The following is a 17,110-nucleotide window of genomic DNA, read 5'->3' on the forward strand; positions in this document are numbered from 1 at the left end:
GTGCAAAGCCAGGCCTAGACAGAAAGTTAGGCTAGGGCAACACAGCAACTCCCATCGTGCGGACAAAGACCGCCATGTCGACCTGCTTATCCTTCACTAATGGAAGTGACTGACGTCACACCGCGGCCCTGAAGTGCAGTAACTGTGACTTCTACACAAAAAAGGATCAAGCACTGTTGGATTTTTTTTTTGCATCTAGGAGTCACAATCGCAGCACCCTCAGGGTCATAATGCGACTCCATTCACTTCCGTAAGTGAAAAAGTTACAGAGCGACACAGCGCCCCGGAATCACACCCAAAGTTCGCAATGGTCTATGATCGAGCCAAGGATGCGCTATTCACCTATATTAACGTGTATGCCATTTTTGTATGTTTACTTACTATACAAAAATCTTCTGCCCTGCAGGAAGCAAGTGAATACGGAATATTCTAACAGAAGCAGATTATGTTAGTGCTACAGGCAGCTGGTCGAGTATCAAGTCAGAGGTGTTTATTGACACAGTGATACAGGATAAATCAATTTCTGCATTTCTGTTTATCGTTTTACTTCCTTTACTAAAAAGACGCTTGCCAAGTCTCACTTGGCACAAGCTTTTCGGCATAATTTACTTTCTTAAAGCTTTTCCTTTTATTTGACATGCATACAGTCTGTCGTGATTCCTTTTTGTCTACTAAAGGCAATCCATTGAATTTTATTTTACTCAACGTGGAAAGCACATTTCTAAGTCGTATGTTTTAGCAAAACTTCAATCGGCCCACGGACACAAGGTAGCAATATGAAATTTCCCTCTGCAGGCTCTTCTATCCATTTATAGATCCTTGATCTGGATAAAGCTGTAGTAAATGGACGGATGTTTAATACTTTAATGTGATCTCAGGCGTTTTTTAAGGCTTGCACCATTAGTGGAGTTCTGGCAGCTAACACCCCCAAGAATGAATGGAACGAAGCTCTGTTTCTTGAAGAGATTCCTACAAATGGTATGAATTGCCACCTCTCCACCAAAATTTACAGAAATTACTAATGTAACTAGTATTGATTTTAGTGGAGAGGTAACAATCACCAATGGGAACCAGATCCCATAGGCCCATTGATCATGTTAGTTGTTTCAGTTCGGTTATTACAATATTCATGAGGTTCCACCTGCAGTTTCATTCTGACGGAACATGTACAATTATTACACTGACCCCAGAGTATAATTAGCGAAGGCCTAGGGGAGGTGATCAAACATGAAAAACAGTGTTACTCACCTCAACCAGATGCCGGCACAACTCCCTCTTCTCTTCAGCGGTCACGTAGGTCATGCAGCATTGTAACGCTTACGTTTATGAATTATGACGCTACATGACCGCTGAGGCCTAACTGTCCTGATGTCAGAAGAACAGAAGAGAAGTTGGAGCCATGCCAGAGCCCAGGAGAGGCGAGTAACAGGTGTATTTTATGTTCGACCACCTCCTCTGGGCCTCTGCTTACTCTGTACCAAACACGTGCAAACCAAAACTGCTATTATACTCTTTAGACCCCAAACAAAACCACTGTGCAAATCTTACAAGACTCACCCAATATAAAGTCATACTTTAAAAGGGGTGTGGTTTAATAAAAATAATCACCATTAATCATAATCAAGGTAAAATGCCCAATTGATTGCGATATTGATCAGCCCGGCCTATTTCCAGACACACAAATGTTTTGGGTTTTTTTGTTTGTTTTTAAAGAATGGATTCAGTCAGTCAAATTGAATGCATGTTAAAAACGGAACAAAACTGCATTGAAAAAATGTATGCCGTTTTCACAATTCAGTTACAGTCTGGTTTGAACTGACCATCTGAATGTACCCCAAGTGTTTGAAATGGAAATGAACTGATTTGCTAATATATTTTTTATTATGAAAGCTTCTCTGACATTAAGATTTTGGCATCGGTCTATGGTCCCAGAAGCACTTTTGGATTTGTTCCAACACAGTAGAGAGTATTCACCCACTCCCTGAGTCACATGATAAAGGAGGCTGCCTGTCTAAATTTACTACCTAAGTCAGACCCCTTTACCATCAAAGCTGAAGTAGCGACAGAAAAGGAGGTTGGTTTTGCAAATTAACTGAGACAAACAGACTGCCCCCTTAATTACGGGAAGAGGAAACATCTCTCTGCCTGTATTGGCATGAACCCCAATGTGTAGTGTCTTGGACTGTGGACCAGTACTGATATTTGGATATCAGGGAAGCATCATAATGCATCAAAAAACCTTTTATGCAGTTGAACAATCCCTTTAACTATGTGGTCCAGATGATGACTGTGGAATGATACTTCTATGTATTTAACATACAGGTGGAGGAGACATCATGGGTTAAGTATCAGGACGTGAAGAGATTGTCTCATGACAAGCAACAGATTTAATATGGGAGTCACCATGGCTCCTGGGACACAAGATGTTAGGTGATCATGCTGTAGAGGAGATGTAGTATTGGGCCCCATGACACATGACTGTTTATTTTTCATATATAACCAATATACAGACCCATTCATTTCTATGGACCCATGTACATGACCTTGTTTTTCAGGGGTCTGTGTGGGAGTCAAAATATGGCGCTGGCCATATTCTTGTCTGTTTTGCAGTCAGGGTCCATTATTTCAAATGCATAAGTCTATGAAAACCACAGACAACACATGAAAACCATCCATGCCATTCATTCCATTTTTCATGGACCCATAGAGACTCTACGGTCATTTGTATGGAGCTTTTCATACAACCATTCAAATAAATAACTAGTGAGTGATGTAAAACCTTCAATGGGCAAAGGTCAAAAAAGTTGTCTAAATAATAGTGATAGTGGAAGTAGATTTTGGTGCGGAATCCACCTCAAAATCCGCCCCCTCACAATAGAGTTCTATGTAGACCACTAGAGATCTTTATGTTCTGCTTTTTGTTCCCGCTCGCGGACAAAAGAAGTGAGCTGCCCTTTCTTGAGGCGGACACCGCGGTGGAAATCGCTGCGGCGCGTCCGCGTCAAGACAAGCCCTCTGGACTAGGCCCATTCATTTGTCGCGGCTCGCCACGGCAGGCGCATTTTGGTCCTGATTCTGACGAGCTTCCCGTGTTAAAATCAGGACCAAAATATGCAGTCAGTAGCCCCTGTGTGATCTAGCCCTTAGTAAGTGCCAGGGGGACACTAGAGAGCATTATTAATTTTCCAGAATCCAATTCTGTATCACCAGCCATTTGAAGATGACACCAGGTACTCATTCATTTTACAGTCCTAACCCTCTTCCTATTGCTTAGACTACCCACTCACCTGAATGTATCTCTACGACATGAACTTCCATGAAGCCCGAGTATCTTCACCATCATTTTTTTTCTCCAGCCCACTGTCCTCCCTTTTTTATGCTTTTGACCCTCATTTGCCCACTGAAATTGTTATTCATGCCTCCATTTATAAACCAGCCTCTTGTCATCTAACACTCTAGTTCTGAAAAACGTGAATAAAAAGATAAAAAACCATTGTTCCAGCCATCACTGAGAGCAATGTGCAAATATCTCCAAAAGAGAAAAAAATAAAGGCATTAAAAACCAAAAGCAGAAAATCCATATCTTCTTTGTGAACAACAGACTACATTTACATAGCAGAGATTCAGCCAGTCTCCCCGCTGCCAGGTCTCTTTACGGTCTGTGGTTTAAATGTGGAAGAGAGCGTCTGCAAAAATGAATAGCTGCCACAATGGTAGACTGTTCCACAGTTGCATGCCGTGCCCCAACAGCTGCCAACAAGCCTTTCAATATCAAAACACTCTCTGTGGGTACCCTGTAAGCTCGAAGCACAGCAACCCATGATATATAGGTCATCGTCCACTACGTTACTGTCTGCGCTGCCTTCAAGTGCCATAACGTTGGCAAGCGCTGATTGCACCATGCTGCGTGTATTGTGCACTCTTGGAATTTTCATGCTTCGATGGCTCACTTGCATTACGCTCCTGCACTTTTGGAGATAATTTACATTACTAACATAGGATAATTTTATAAACAACGGGGACTGGAATTTCCTCTAAAATAACTTCAATGCTGAAATTTTGCAGCTGACTTTTACAGTGATTTATGAAACATTTTCCCCTGTATTTATGTACCTTTGGCTGATTAAGTGTCATTTGAAAAACATCTGGGGATCATTGAGGCATTATGCCACAGCCATACTTCCACCAGGATCTCAGCTAGTGTTATACAATAAACACAGCTGGGAATCTCCTGCCATTTTCTATACGTTTGCGTCTTCAAATTCAGAGCTGGCACATCAGATTAGTGAGGATACTGGAGAAAAGGGGATAAATGTGGGTAGCGCAATCCTGAGACATTGGAGGTACCAGCACCTGTACCTTCTTGGGTCAACTACCATAGATCAGATGTGGGAGCAGACTCGGAAATAGGTCTACTCATCAATGGCAGCCTCCAGTCAATGACTATAGCCTGTAGTCTGTATTTTTGTCTCATGTGACCAATCTGAATGATTCTGAGAGTGATTGAGAGAAGGTGCTCTGGTGAGATGAGACAAAAATTGAGCTCTTTGGCATAAACTCAGCTTGCCGTGTTTGGAGGAAGAGAAATGCTGCCTATGAACCAAAGAACACCGTCCCCAGTGCCAAGCATGGAGGAGAAACATTATGTTTTGGGGGTGTTTCTCTGGACTACTTCACCGCATCAATGGAAGACTGGATGGAGCCATGTATCGTAAAATGCTGAGTGACAACCTCCTGCCCTCCATGAATCGTGGCTGGGTCTTTCAGTAGGACAATGACCCAAAACATACAGCCAAGGCAACAAAGGAATGGCTCAAAAAGAAGCACATTAAGGTCATGGAGTGGTCTAGCCAGTCTCCAGATCTTAATCCCATAGAAAACTTATGGAAGCTCCGAGTTGACAAGCGACAGCCTCAAAATATTAATGATATAGAGATGATCTGCAAAGAGGAGTGGGCCAAAATTCCTCCTGATTTGTGGGCAAACCTCATCATCAACTACAAAAAAAACATGTGACTGTTGTGCGCGCTAACAAGGGTTTTGCTACCAAGTATTAAGTCTTGTTTGCCAGAGGAATCAAATACTTATTTCTCTATAAAATTTATACAATGTGATTTTCGGGATTTTATTTTTGACATTCTATCTCTGTTAAAATTAACCTACCCTTAAAATTATAGATGGTTCAAGTCTTTGTCAGTGGGCAAACTTACAAAATTAGAAAAGGATCAAATAATTATTTCCTTCACTGTATCAATCTGCTCAGCCCCTCCAGGTCTAAACATGCTTGCAGATCAGACTGCATTTTGAACATGATAGCCAAGTAAGGCCTGGTTCAGATTTCGGTATTCCATTCAGGGAGTCTGCTTGAGGATCCCCCCCGGACGGAATACTGAACGCATTGACAAGTGGTGAGCAATGAAAGCACACGGACCCCATAGACTACAATGGGGTCCGTATGTTTTCCGCATGGTGTCCATAAAAGTCATGCGGAGAGGAAAGTAATTCATTAAGTACCCCACTATAGTCTATAAGGTCTATAGGGCTTGCCAATGCGTTCAGTATTCCGTTCAGGGGGTCCCCAAGCAGACTCCACGAACGGAATACTGAATGCAGATGTGAAACAGGCCTAAGATATCCTACATAAAAGTAATCTACACTTCCCGGGATAAAGATTACCCTTTCCAAAATAAGAAGCACCAGGAAAAGATACAGAAGACATTGAAAAAGCAGGCTATACAGTGAAATGTAAGCTTGGCAGTATTGTGTATGCAGCTGTAGAGGTTCATGGTCTAAAGCAGTAGTTGTGAACCTGCGATATGCATTTCCTAGGGGGTACACGCTGCACATGTGTAACCTGCTCTTTGCCAGGGTTATATTATGGCATCCATCACTTTGATGAGAAGAATAGTGTTGCAAGCTGTGCTGTTCCTCCTATTCCATCTGACATAAATGTCTGCAGAGGCTCCAAACAAGACCATATTTTGTTAATATTTACAACTGATTACAACTTTGAGGGTACTTGACTAGGGGGTACTTTGCTTGAAAAGGTTGAGAAACACTGGACTATAAGAAGAAGCAAAGACAATAATGTGATCAGGGCCTTACCATTTTATATGTAGAATATATATATATATATATATATATATATATATATATATATATATATATATATATATATATATATATATATATATATATATACACTCACCGGCCACTTTATTAGGTACACCTGTCCAACTGCTCGTTAACACTTAATTTCTAATCAGCCAATCACATGGCGGCAACTCAGTGCATTTAGGCATGTAGACATGGTCAAGACAATCTCCTGCAGTTCAAACCGAGCATCAGTATGGGGAAGAAAGGTGATTTGAGTGCCTTTGAACGTGGCATGGTTGTTGGTGCCAGAAGGGCTGGTCTGAGTATTTCAGAAACTGCTGATCTACTGGGATTTTTACGCACAACCATCTCTAGGGTTTACAGAGAATGGTCCGAAAAAGAAAAAACATCCAGTGAGCGGCAGTTCTGTGGGCGGAAATGCGTTGTTGATGCCAGAGGTCAGAGGAGAATGGCCAGACTGGTTCGAGCTGATAGAAAGGCAACAGTGACTCAAATAGCCGCCCGTTACAACCAAGGTAGCCAGAAGAGCATCTCTGAACGCACAGTACGTCGAACTTTGAGGCAGATGGGCTACAGCAGCAGAAGACCACACCGGGTGCCACTCCTTTCAGCTAAGAACAGGAAACTGAGGCTACAATTTGCACAAGCTCATCGAAACTGGACAATTGAAGATTGGAAAAACGTTGCCTGGTCTGATGAGTCTCGATTTCTGCTGCGACATTCGGATGGTAGGGTCAGAATTTGGCGTCAACAACATGAAAGCATGGATCCATCCTGCCTTGTATCAACGGTTCAGGCTGGTGGTGGTGGTGTCATGGTGTGGGGAATATTTTCTTGGCACTCTTTGGGCCCCTTGGTACCAATTGAGCATCGTTGCAACGCCAAAGCCTACCTGAGTATTGTTGCTGACCATGTCCATCCCTTTATGACCACAATGTACCCAACATCTGATGGCTACTTTCAGCAGGATAATGCGCCATGTCATAAAGCTGGAATCATCTCAGACTGGTTTCTTGAACATGACAATGAGTTCACTGTACTCCAATGGCCTCCACAGTCACCAGATCTCAATCCAATAGAGCATATTTGGGATGTGGTGGAACAGGAGATTCGCATCATGGATGTGCAGCCGACAAATCTGCGGCAACTGTGTGATGCCATCATGTCAATATGGACCAAAATCTCTGAGGAATGCTTCCAGCACCTTGTTGAATCTATGCCATGAAGAATTGAGGCAGTTCTGAAGGCAAAAGGGGGTCCAACCCGTTACTAGCATGGTGTACCTAATAAAGTGGCCGGTGAGTGTATATATATATATATATATATATATATATATATACACTACGAAATATCCAAAAAGGATATCCCTTCCAAAGACTCACCTTTTTTGTGTTGGGACATGATCTGTGCCATAGATTCTGTGCTGTTCTGTGTTGTATTGCACTGCAAGCCGCGATCTGAGAACTTATTCGTACCTGTAAGGTCTAGAAAAAAAGCAAAAAAAGTCAATGGACTGTATGCAATATCTATATGGTAACATTTCCTTAGATGGAAGGCAAAAAAGTGTCCTTTTTCTTATTCATTTTTGCATATGGCCGATATGCACTGGCAAACTGTTTAAAGATGACCTTTCTCCACCACCATTAGCTTCAACTCTTTGTATCCATCAATAGGCGCTGCTCCGCTGACTCTGGAATTTTTTGGCTAGCTCTCTCCAATTTCAGCAAAAAATATGTTCTTCTGTCAGGTCGGTGGTCTGCCCCAGCCAAGAACCCCCCACCTGACTGTAGAGAGATTACTGGGAATGGGGGGGGGGGGCTAGAGAAAATACTCCAACTGCTCCAGTATCAGTGGAGCAGCACCCACTGTAGTATACAAAGAGTTGGAGTTAGTGAAAGGTCCTCTTATTGCATTACATATTTTTTTTAAATGAGACTCTACCTGTGAAGAATGTCACACATGACGTCTCCCTTAAATACATAGGCCCTGAGCATATACAATCGACAGCAGGCCAAACACAGTGTGGCAGATTTCTTAAGACTGGCATACAGTACGCCAAGCTTAATAAAGGCGACGACTGGCACAGTCCATGCAAGATGCCACGAAGTGCAGAGTTGTCTGATTTTGAGAAAGGGGTAGTTGTGGGGTACCACAGAAATGGTCGACTCTTAAGGGACATAGCAAGCGAACTGAATTACCCAAAATTGACAGTGGACTATGTGATTATGAAGTGGAAGGTGAACAGCGATTGTCACAATGTGCCCCGAGTCGGCAGACCCCCGAAACTGGGAGATGGAGACCGACGTGTGCTGGCCAGAGATATCGCCCCCAACCGATGGCTCACATACACCAGGAGTTTCACCAGGCATCCAGGAGTATTGTGTCTATCAATACCATCCGTAAGGAAGCATCTGCTGGGGTCTACCAACTATTCAATATGAAGAAATATTGTTTTTTATTGTTTACCACGTGTCCAAATACTTATTGGTAGACAGTGTATAAGTGACATAGACTCCCATTATAACTCATATAATCTGTCAGGCCAAGGCGTCCCCAACCCAGCCCGCCCTGCCCTCATTCACACAATGTGGTGAGAACTGTGGATGTGGAGCACATTTCGTGCCTTGCACCACAATATCATCCCTCTATGTCAGAAAGTTGGCGTAGAGGGATTGAGGAGTTCCCACCAGTACATACAGAGTCACACGGATCACGTTACTCTATAGTAGCTGTTCATGGGACAACTGAAGAACATACTTAGGAAGGAGTCCATTTACAATGTAATGTTTTGGAGAAGCATTTTGTAGTCTTCAGTTATATATTCTTAGAGAACTCGTTCCGTCATTTAGTACAGGACAGATCAATATGATTAAATAAAAACCTGTTTTAATTATCATTAATTATCTCTAATTTATGTATCAGGGAATCCGATCACTTCATTGAATCCATAGGAGAATCTTAATGCTTACGACTCATGTGTTTCACAGCTTTGTGGAGTTATGAAGTTGTAAGAAGCCAAAGGCGGCACCAGACAAAAATCAGATTTCACTAAATGTATCAAAGCAAAAGTCTTTTTCCTGACGCATACCTAAACTTTTTAACAACTTTTTATTTTCTATCAGCATTTGAAACATCGATACATTCTGTAATATTCTTTAGTAATGGATTTTGACTTCTGTGAAATCCTGTGCTGAAATCCAATTTCTGTTCATTTGCAGCAAAAACATTGTTTTTTATTTATTGGTCAATTCCAAAAAAAAAACTCTTTTAAGGCTAAGGCCCCATGTTGCAGAAATGCAGCTTTTTTTGTTGCAAATTTAGCTGCGTTTTTTTGAGCCAAAGCCAGGAGTGGATTGAGCAGAAGGGACAAGTGTAAGAACTTCCTTTATATTTTCCATTGCTTTTGCAGCTACACTTGGTTTTGGTTCCAAAAACCAAAGCAAAAAAAAAGGCTGCAATTCTGCAACGAGGGGCTTTAGCCTTTCTCCATTTACCTCTACCTTTGTTGTCATAGCTAATGCATATGCAAGTGCACAAGGCCTGGACGACTACGCCATATAGCACCCTTGCAGGTCCACAACAATGTGAAGTGGTGAGAACCTTCGATCCTAAAGCCATACCAAATGTAGCAAACCTGCCCTGAAGTCGAAACACAGCCATAACATTATAATGCAATGACGCATATAGAAGAGTGCCCACACAAGGTAGCTAAGAAAGCATTAACCCCTTACAATGCTACCAAGATAGAAATCCAGGGCCAAAACTCTGACTGAGATCTGAGGATTGCCAGGATTTGCAACAAGTTCACACAGTAGAACGATCAGTGATTTAGGTTTACTGGTATTTTTATTATTATCCATTTTCTAACCAGAGTTCAGTGCAGTGTGCAGGGCTTTAAGATACAGTATGCTATGTACACAGTTCTTGCACACATCTCTTCTGTTACATGCCTCAATGTTCCCCCATTTACATTATTGGGCAATCATGCATAAATACCGCTTTAATAAAGCCAACAATCTAAGTGTCAAGTTAGGGCCCAAGGCTCTTCTTCCATTCGGAAAAACTCCAGCAAGCCATTCTGTGCATTCAAAGATCATCAAAGCTGGACACAAGTTCTCATGACACGGCACACCACTAACATAATATTAACAAAAAAAAAAACACATTTGGATGAGGCATGCTGCAATTGTTGGTATGTGATATGCTAACTTTAGTGTTCGGCTCCTGCGCGGGGACCCAAACAACAGAAACCTGTGGACCCCATAGACAATAATGAGGTCCACCGTGTTTTTCAAACGGATTTGTGGACGGAAACCTCAAATGCAGTTCAAACGTTAGTGTGAACCTAGCCTAACACTTGTGTAACGCCTGGATCCTGGTGCACAGACACTGGCTGCAGGTACCGTAATGAAATGGCATTTTTGCATCTACATTAGAACCACATAATAGGGATTTTTCCTGGCTCTAATGAATCCCTATGGTGATCTAAGTTAGATTTGGTAAAAACGTGGGGAGTCTAGGTACTGATACAATAATACATAGCCCTAGCAAAAATGATGTACTGCAAAATGACACAAATCTGAATCCAGTCTTGCTTAAGCTAGGGTCACACTAGCATTCAGGTTTCCGTTCTTCGGCTCCGCTTAGGAACGTGAAAACCAGAAACCCTATCTGCTTAAAAAGTGGTGACCCCTCATAGAATGGGGGACCGAGTCCTCAGATGTTAATTTGAACCAACCTTTAGTCATGAAATCATTTTCTGCCTGGGAGTTAAAGGAAATGTTTCACCAAAAGGGCCTATTTTTTTTTTTTTTTTTTTTTAACCAAATTGATTGGTTCATTTTAACTTTCATTTTCCATGTCACCAGCTATATTTTTTAAGAAGTGCTTAATTCTACAATTCTCACTCTGACCACTATGCCTAAAAACAGACACTTGGCAATTCTGTAGGGATTTTCATTACAGCAGTTACCTTATCACAACATCACAAACAAGTCAGACAAGATCACAATAGAAGGACACACCTAAAGTGACCTATCATTTAAAACCACTACTAACAATAGAGGATGTCACCGATTATCCACTCCCCCTCCCTGCACAGAGCACAGCCAGATAGCTCTTCCATAGACCTCAGTGAGTCATCACCTGACTATTGCTGCCTATGGCCAAAACCATGTCTTCTCCGCAACGCCGTTGGGTAGAAATCTGGGTTTTCTTCGGTATGCAAATGAGTTCTCTCGCAGCACTGGGGGCGGTCCTCAGCGCTCAAAGAGCATTGGGGGCGTCCCCAATGCTGCGAGAGAAGTCTGCAGCTACGCCTCCATCTTCTTCTGGAACACCCTCTCCTTGTGTCTTCTTCCGTCCTGGGTTTCAATTTTCTAAGCCTCGAGTCTCGAGCAGAGCCAACTGTGCATGCCCGGGCTACAAGAAAATGGCCGCATAAACAGTAAGCTGGTGGAAGCGGCCATTTTCTTGTGGCCCGATCATGCGCAGTCGGCTCTGCCTGAGGCCTAGAAGATTGAAACCCAGGATGGAAGAAGGCACAGGAAGAGGGTGTTCCAAAAGAAGACAGAGGGGGCGCTGGAGAATTCTCTCGCAGCATTGGGGACGCCCCCAGTGCTGCAAGAGAACTCATTTGCATACCAAAGAAAACCTGGATTTCTACTGAACAGCGGCGCGGAGAAGACATCTAAAGGTAGGAGAAGAAAAGCCTTTCTCAAGGCTATTCCTACGTGTTAGGGAGAAAAAAAGGGATTCTAATGATAGGATCCCTTTAATTTGCTGGAGTCCTGGACTCACATTTAGCAGTTACTGGCACATGCACACTGCACCATTGTTGAAGTGGAGAAAGTACTCTGCACTATAATTTGCATGGGACTGAGTTTACCAATTTTGGGAGCTTAAAAAAGGAGTCTGTCAGCAGGAAAGTCAGTATCAAACTAATGACAGTACCTTGTGGGGCTACTTCTACACTTCAAAGATGCCTTTCCTAGTATAGGTGATGTTCTGTTGAAGACCAATTTATGTACAACAGAATCTTCCTAACACCATGTCAACTAATCAAATTAAAAAGGAAAAAAATTATCAAAAACTACATAAAACAGGTGTGTACCCGTCAGCATGCCATGTGTAGCTGTGCCTAAAGGGTAACACAGTAAAACGGAATTAACATGCAGAAATACAAGCTAATTTTTTGTTCCCATATCTTGGTTCATGTTAGTGCAGGACACTTGCCTGTAGCGGTATGGCTCTAAGGCAGATTTCACACTACGCTGACATTTTCTTAGAAATGTCAATAAATCTTCACACGTTCAAATGAATTAAAATGAAGAGCTAGCGAATAGAATTCTAGTAACAATGCAGGTAATACAGGTAATGGCAGCTCTGGCTGAGAACTAGGAGCATTGCTGAATATTATGTATAGCATTAATGATGCAATAAAATTAATTAAGTACAACATTGTATAATGGAAGTTAGGTCATTATTTATTGATCTTCTTCAGTTCTTGCCTATCTTTACATTCTCTGCCTGCTGTCAAGAATATACGCACCATGTAGGTGACAGGTTTATTCTCTTTGCCATATCTGAAGTTTGGAAAGAAATTGGCGTCCATCTCATATGGGTTTTGCTCTCCTCTGGATCAACACTGAAGGAATATAGGTTGAACATGACAGACCCTCATCATTGTTCAACCCTATTAAAGGGGGGGGGGGTTCGGCCCCTAATGCATGTTTCATACCTTATCTGTGGAGGTCTGACATCCAGATCAGCTAATTCTGCTGTCCTCAGGTACCAGAAGCAGTTCTCTCAGACTGAAGTAATAGGAGTTACAGTCTTGTGCACTTTATAACGAGGTGCCAGGATACTGCAGGTCCACTCCTATTCCTTTAATGGGAGCAGAGCTGCTTCTACTTCCCACCCAGAGGCTGACAGTACAGCTGATCTGTGCAGGGTCCAGATGTCAGATCCCCACAGATCAGATACTGATGACCAATCTATAGAATAGGTCAATGATGGTGAAACTATGTCACGCGTGCCGCCGCCCTGATCGCTCACTAACGGGGAATCCTGCTTAAATTTAGCACCGTATATCAAAGGTTTTTTTAGGGTATTGACCTCAGTTGTGACGTTGTGACTTTGCAAGCTTACGAACTCTCATTGTGAGCAGTTCAAGCCAGCAAATGAAACATCACTGCAGCATGTGACCTACGATGTAGGAGATATTTATTACCTGTGGGTTTATAGCAGGGGAGAGTGGAGAACGGAGGGGTACAGAGCAGCAAAAACAGTCCTTTAGGCTAAGGACCCACTGGGCGTCCCGCAGCCCGCAGGAAAAAAGCGCTACAGCAAAAAAACATGGTGGCAACGCATCACGCTTCTTCCTGCAGCACTTTAGACACCAGTTTTGGAAATCGCGACATGTCCACACCACGGCTATTATTACAAAATGGGCCTGGGATTCGCTAGAATCCCATCTACTTTGCCCTGACTAAAAAACGCCATGATTTTTCCCGTGACAGGAATGGGGCTCTGGCCATAGATGTTCTAAGGCACATGCGGTTTTATATACCGCTAGAACGCTGACAATTTAGCGCATTCTCGGCTTTCCCCTTATGTGCCCCGAGGCTGGAGATATCAATGACGCTAAGCTGTGAGGAACCTCCCCTTCAAGTATACTCGTCCAGAGACTAGCACTGGGGGGCGTTACTCACAGCTTAGCGTCATCGCTGGGCTTAGCCTCAGTGCACTGTTGGCTTTCTAGTGGTATATAAAACCACGTGCCTAAGGACATGAAAGGTCCTCCTTAAGATAACACTTTGTGCCCCTGTATGTTACATCTAGGAGGCAGCGTATACTTCTTAAGAGTAATTTGAGTAATGAAAAAAAGCATCACTGAGGGCACATGGACATATAGTATTTCAACTGAGTGCACATGGACATATAGTATTCCAACTGAGGGCACAGGGACACGTAGTATTCTAAGTGAGGGCACAGGGATATGTAGTATTCCAACTGAGGGCACAGAGATGTAGTATTCTAAGTAAAGGCACAGGAGCCTGTAGTATTCTAAATGAGGGCACAAGGACATATATTATTCTAAGTGAGAGCACAGGGATATGTAGTATTCTAAGTGAGGGCACAGGGACGCAGTATTCTAAGTGAGGGCACAGGGACGTAGTATTCTAAGTGAGGGCACAGGGACGTAGTATTCTAAGTGAGGGCACAGGAGCATGTAGTATTCTAAGTGAGGGCACAGGGATATGTAGTATTCTAAGTGAGGGCACAGGGACGTAGTATTCTAAGTGAGGGCACAGGGACGCAGTAGTCTAAGTGAGGGCACAGGGACGCAGTAGTCTAAGTGAGGGCACAGGGACGTAGTATTCTAAGTGAGGGCACAGGGACGTAGTATTCTAAGTGAGGGCACAGGAGCATGTAGTATTCTAAGTGAGGGCACAGGGATATGTAGTATTCTAAGTGAGGGCACAGGGACGTAGTATTCTAAGTGAGGGCACAGGGACATGTAGTAGTCTAAGTGAGGGCACAGGGACGCAGTAGTCTAAGTGAGGGCACAGGGACGTAGTATTCTAAGTGAGGGCACAGGGACATGTAGTAGTCTAAGTGAGGGCACAGGGACGTAGTATTCTAAGTGAGGGCACAGGGACGTAGTATTCTAAGTGAGGGCACAGGAGCATGTAGTATTCTAAGTGAGGGCACAGGGACATGTAGTAGTCTAAGTGAGGGCACAGGGACGCAGTATTCTAAGTGAGGGCACAGGGACGTAGTATTCTAAGTGAGGGCACAGGGACATGTAGTATTCTAAGTGAGGGCACAGGGACATGTAGTATTCTAAGTGAGGGCACAGGGACATGTAGTAGTCTAAGTGAGGGCACAGGGACATGTAGTAGTCTAAGTGAGGGCACAGGGACGCAGTATTCTAAGTGAGGGCACAAGGACATAGTATTCTAAGTGAGGGCACAGGGATATGTCGTATTTGCTCACAACAGCCTAAGGGCACTTTCCTATGAATCCTGTGTACATGAATCATCTCATATATAATGTGACAGGTCAAGGTGGGTCGAACCTTGAATTTGACGGCCATCATACAGGTAAGAACGGTGTCTGGTATGTTTGAATGTCAGGAACATGTGACAAGCCTGATACTGTAGGTTATATATTGTATCACCGTAAATTGTATTATTGTATTATGTGTTACATAACCTGTTACATAACATCATATTACATTACAACTAGTAGCACTTTAAAATGCAATCCGGTTCAGAAATCTCACTGATGCACACAAGACCAGGAGGTCACCTTGGGTCACACTCTATACCTTTCCCAAAAAGTGACCACTATATGTGCACTACTCCACCCTTGATTTTTATAATAAGCCCGGACGAACAGCCTGCAGGTGATGTAGACTATACCACTCGCACACCCATGTGGGGGGGTTTTCTCGTACATTGCTACTTACACCTAATCTGACGAGCGCTGCCATAGTGATACCAGGGAGTTTACTTGCTGCTGCGGCCCCGGTCTGTTCATTCCATACTGAACCTAAACACTTCCGGGGTGAGCAGAGCAGCATCCGCCTCCAGCTCTGTGGTGCAGGCTGAGAAGAACTACGGCCGCCATCTTGTGGTTGGCGATGTGTCTGGTGTGTGAGTCTAATCTAATATCATAGTAGTTATACAATATAGTGTTTTCTTGTGAGCTCACCTGAATTTTCACTGTAGTACATACTAGTTAGGATTAGGATATTAAGGTACTGAGACAATAATGTTCCCCATATTTCCTGACTGAAAATATCCCACATAGGTCTTGATTGAAAATATAAGTACTGTCCTCCTATTTGAGAACATGTATTTTATATCTGTGAGCACACATGCCTTTCTGAGAGCTCCAACAGTCCCCTAAAAACAGGGACACCTAGAGTGCAGCCCCCACACAGTATAATCCTCCTACAGTCACCTGTACATTATATGCCCCCATATTGTAATGTTCCCTTCCAACTGCCCCGCAGTAATAAGTCCCTCTCCTGGTTCCCCAGTTTAAACATGAAACTAGATCAGCTGGAGGGGGACATTAGCAATGGGGGTAGTTGGAGGGGGACAATAAGTTAATGGCAGATGAAGTGGGACATTAAACGGGGGGCAACTAGAGGGGGACATTAAACTCGGGCAGCTAGAAGCAGACATTACACCGTAGGTGTAGCTGGAGGGGGACATTACACTGGGGGCAACTAGAGGCAGACAGGTCCCCCTCCAGCTACTCCCACGGTTTAATGTCCCCCAGTTTAAGTGCCCCCTGCATCTGCCCCATTTCATGTCCCCTCCTCCATCTCTGCCCCCGGTTTCATCTTTCCCCCCACCCCCCTCCATTTCTCCCTCAGTTTCATATCCCCTTTCATCTGCCCCCAGTTTCATGTCCCGTCCCCCCCATCTCTGCCCCAGGTTCATGTCCCCCCTCCATCTCAGCCCCAAGTTTTATGTCCCCCCTCCATCTCTGCCCCCAGTATAATGACAGGCAGACAGACACAATGCAGGACACTTGGGAGGTATGCCTATATTAGTGACACCGCAATAAAAGGATCAGCCATAGTGCCATAATATTGAAGGCAGAGACGCCATCCTGGGAGAGCCCTAAACAGTGATTCACAAATGGCAAGTCACAACCAAAGTGGGAGTGCTCTTTATAAAAGGGCGTGGCCGTAATAAAAGGGTACAGTTACGTACATCCAGACCCCATAAAATAATATCTGACCCCCAGATTGTTACTGGGTAATTAAAATAAACATTTGCGCCATTTTAACTCACACCATTTAGTGATCGCTGTAAAAAATATTTGGCAATATTGAAGAAATATAAAGGCTTATTTTAATTATTTTTTTCATTAGGTATGTTTTTTTAATCATACCTAGTTTTTTTTTTTCATTCTCTGCATATGTATGATATATAGAGAAATTTCCCTATATGCCCATACATTGTATGCT

At 43.2% G+C, this 17,110-nt stretch overlaps 1 protein-coding gene across 1 annotated transcript in view; it reads right to left on the reverse strand.

Moving 5' to 3' along the window:
- Positions 1-15,679, reverse strand: part of UQCC1 (ubiquinol-cytochrome c reductase complex assembly factor 1) — an 81,413-nt gene extending 65,734 nt beyond the window's left edge. Inside the window, exons 1-2 of the mRNA XM_075277269.1 lie at positions 15,593-15,679; positions 7,500-7,601 (exon numbers count right to left, since the gene is read on the reverse strand). Of these exons, the coding sequence (XP_075133370.1) occupies positions 7,500-7,601; positions 15,593-15,616 (126 nt within the window). The 5' untranslated portion in view covers positions 15,617-15,679. The remainder of the gene's footprint in view (positions 1-7,499; positions 7,602-15,592) is intronic.
- Between the last annotated feature and the right edge of the window lie 1,431 nt (positions 15,680-17,110).

Source organism: Leptodactylus fuscus, chromosome 6 (genome assembly GCF_031893055.1).
Source record: "Leptodactylus fuscus isolate aLepFus1 chromosome 6, aLepFus1.hap2, whole genome shotgun sequence".
In the NCBI taxonomy this organism is placed as follows: domain Eukaryota; kingdom Metazoa; phylum Chordata; class Amphibia; order Anura; family Leptodactylidae; genus Leptodactylus; species Leptodactylus fuscus.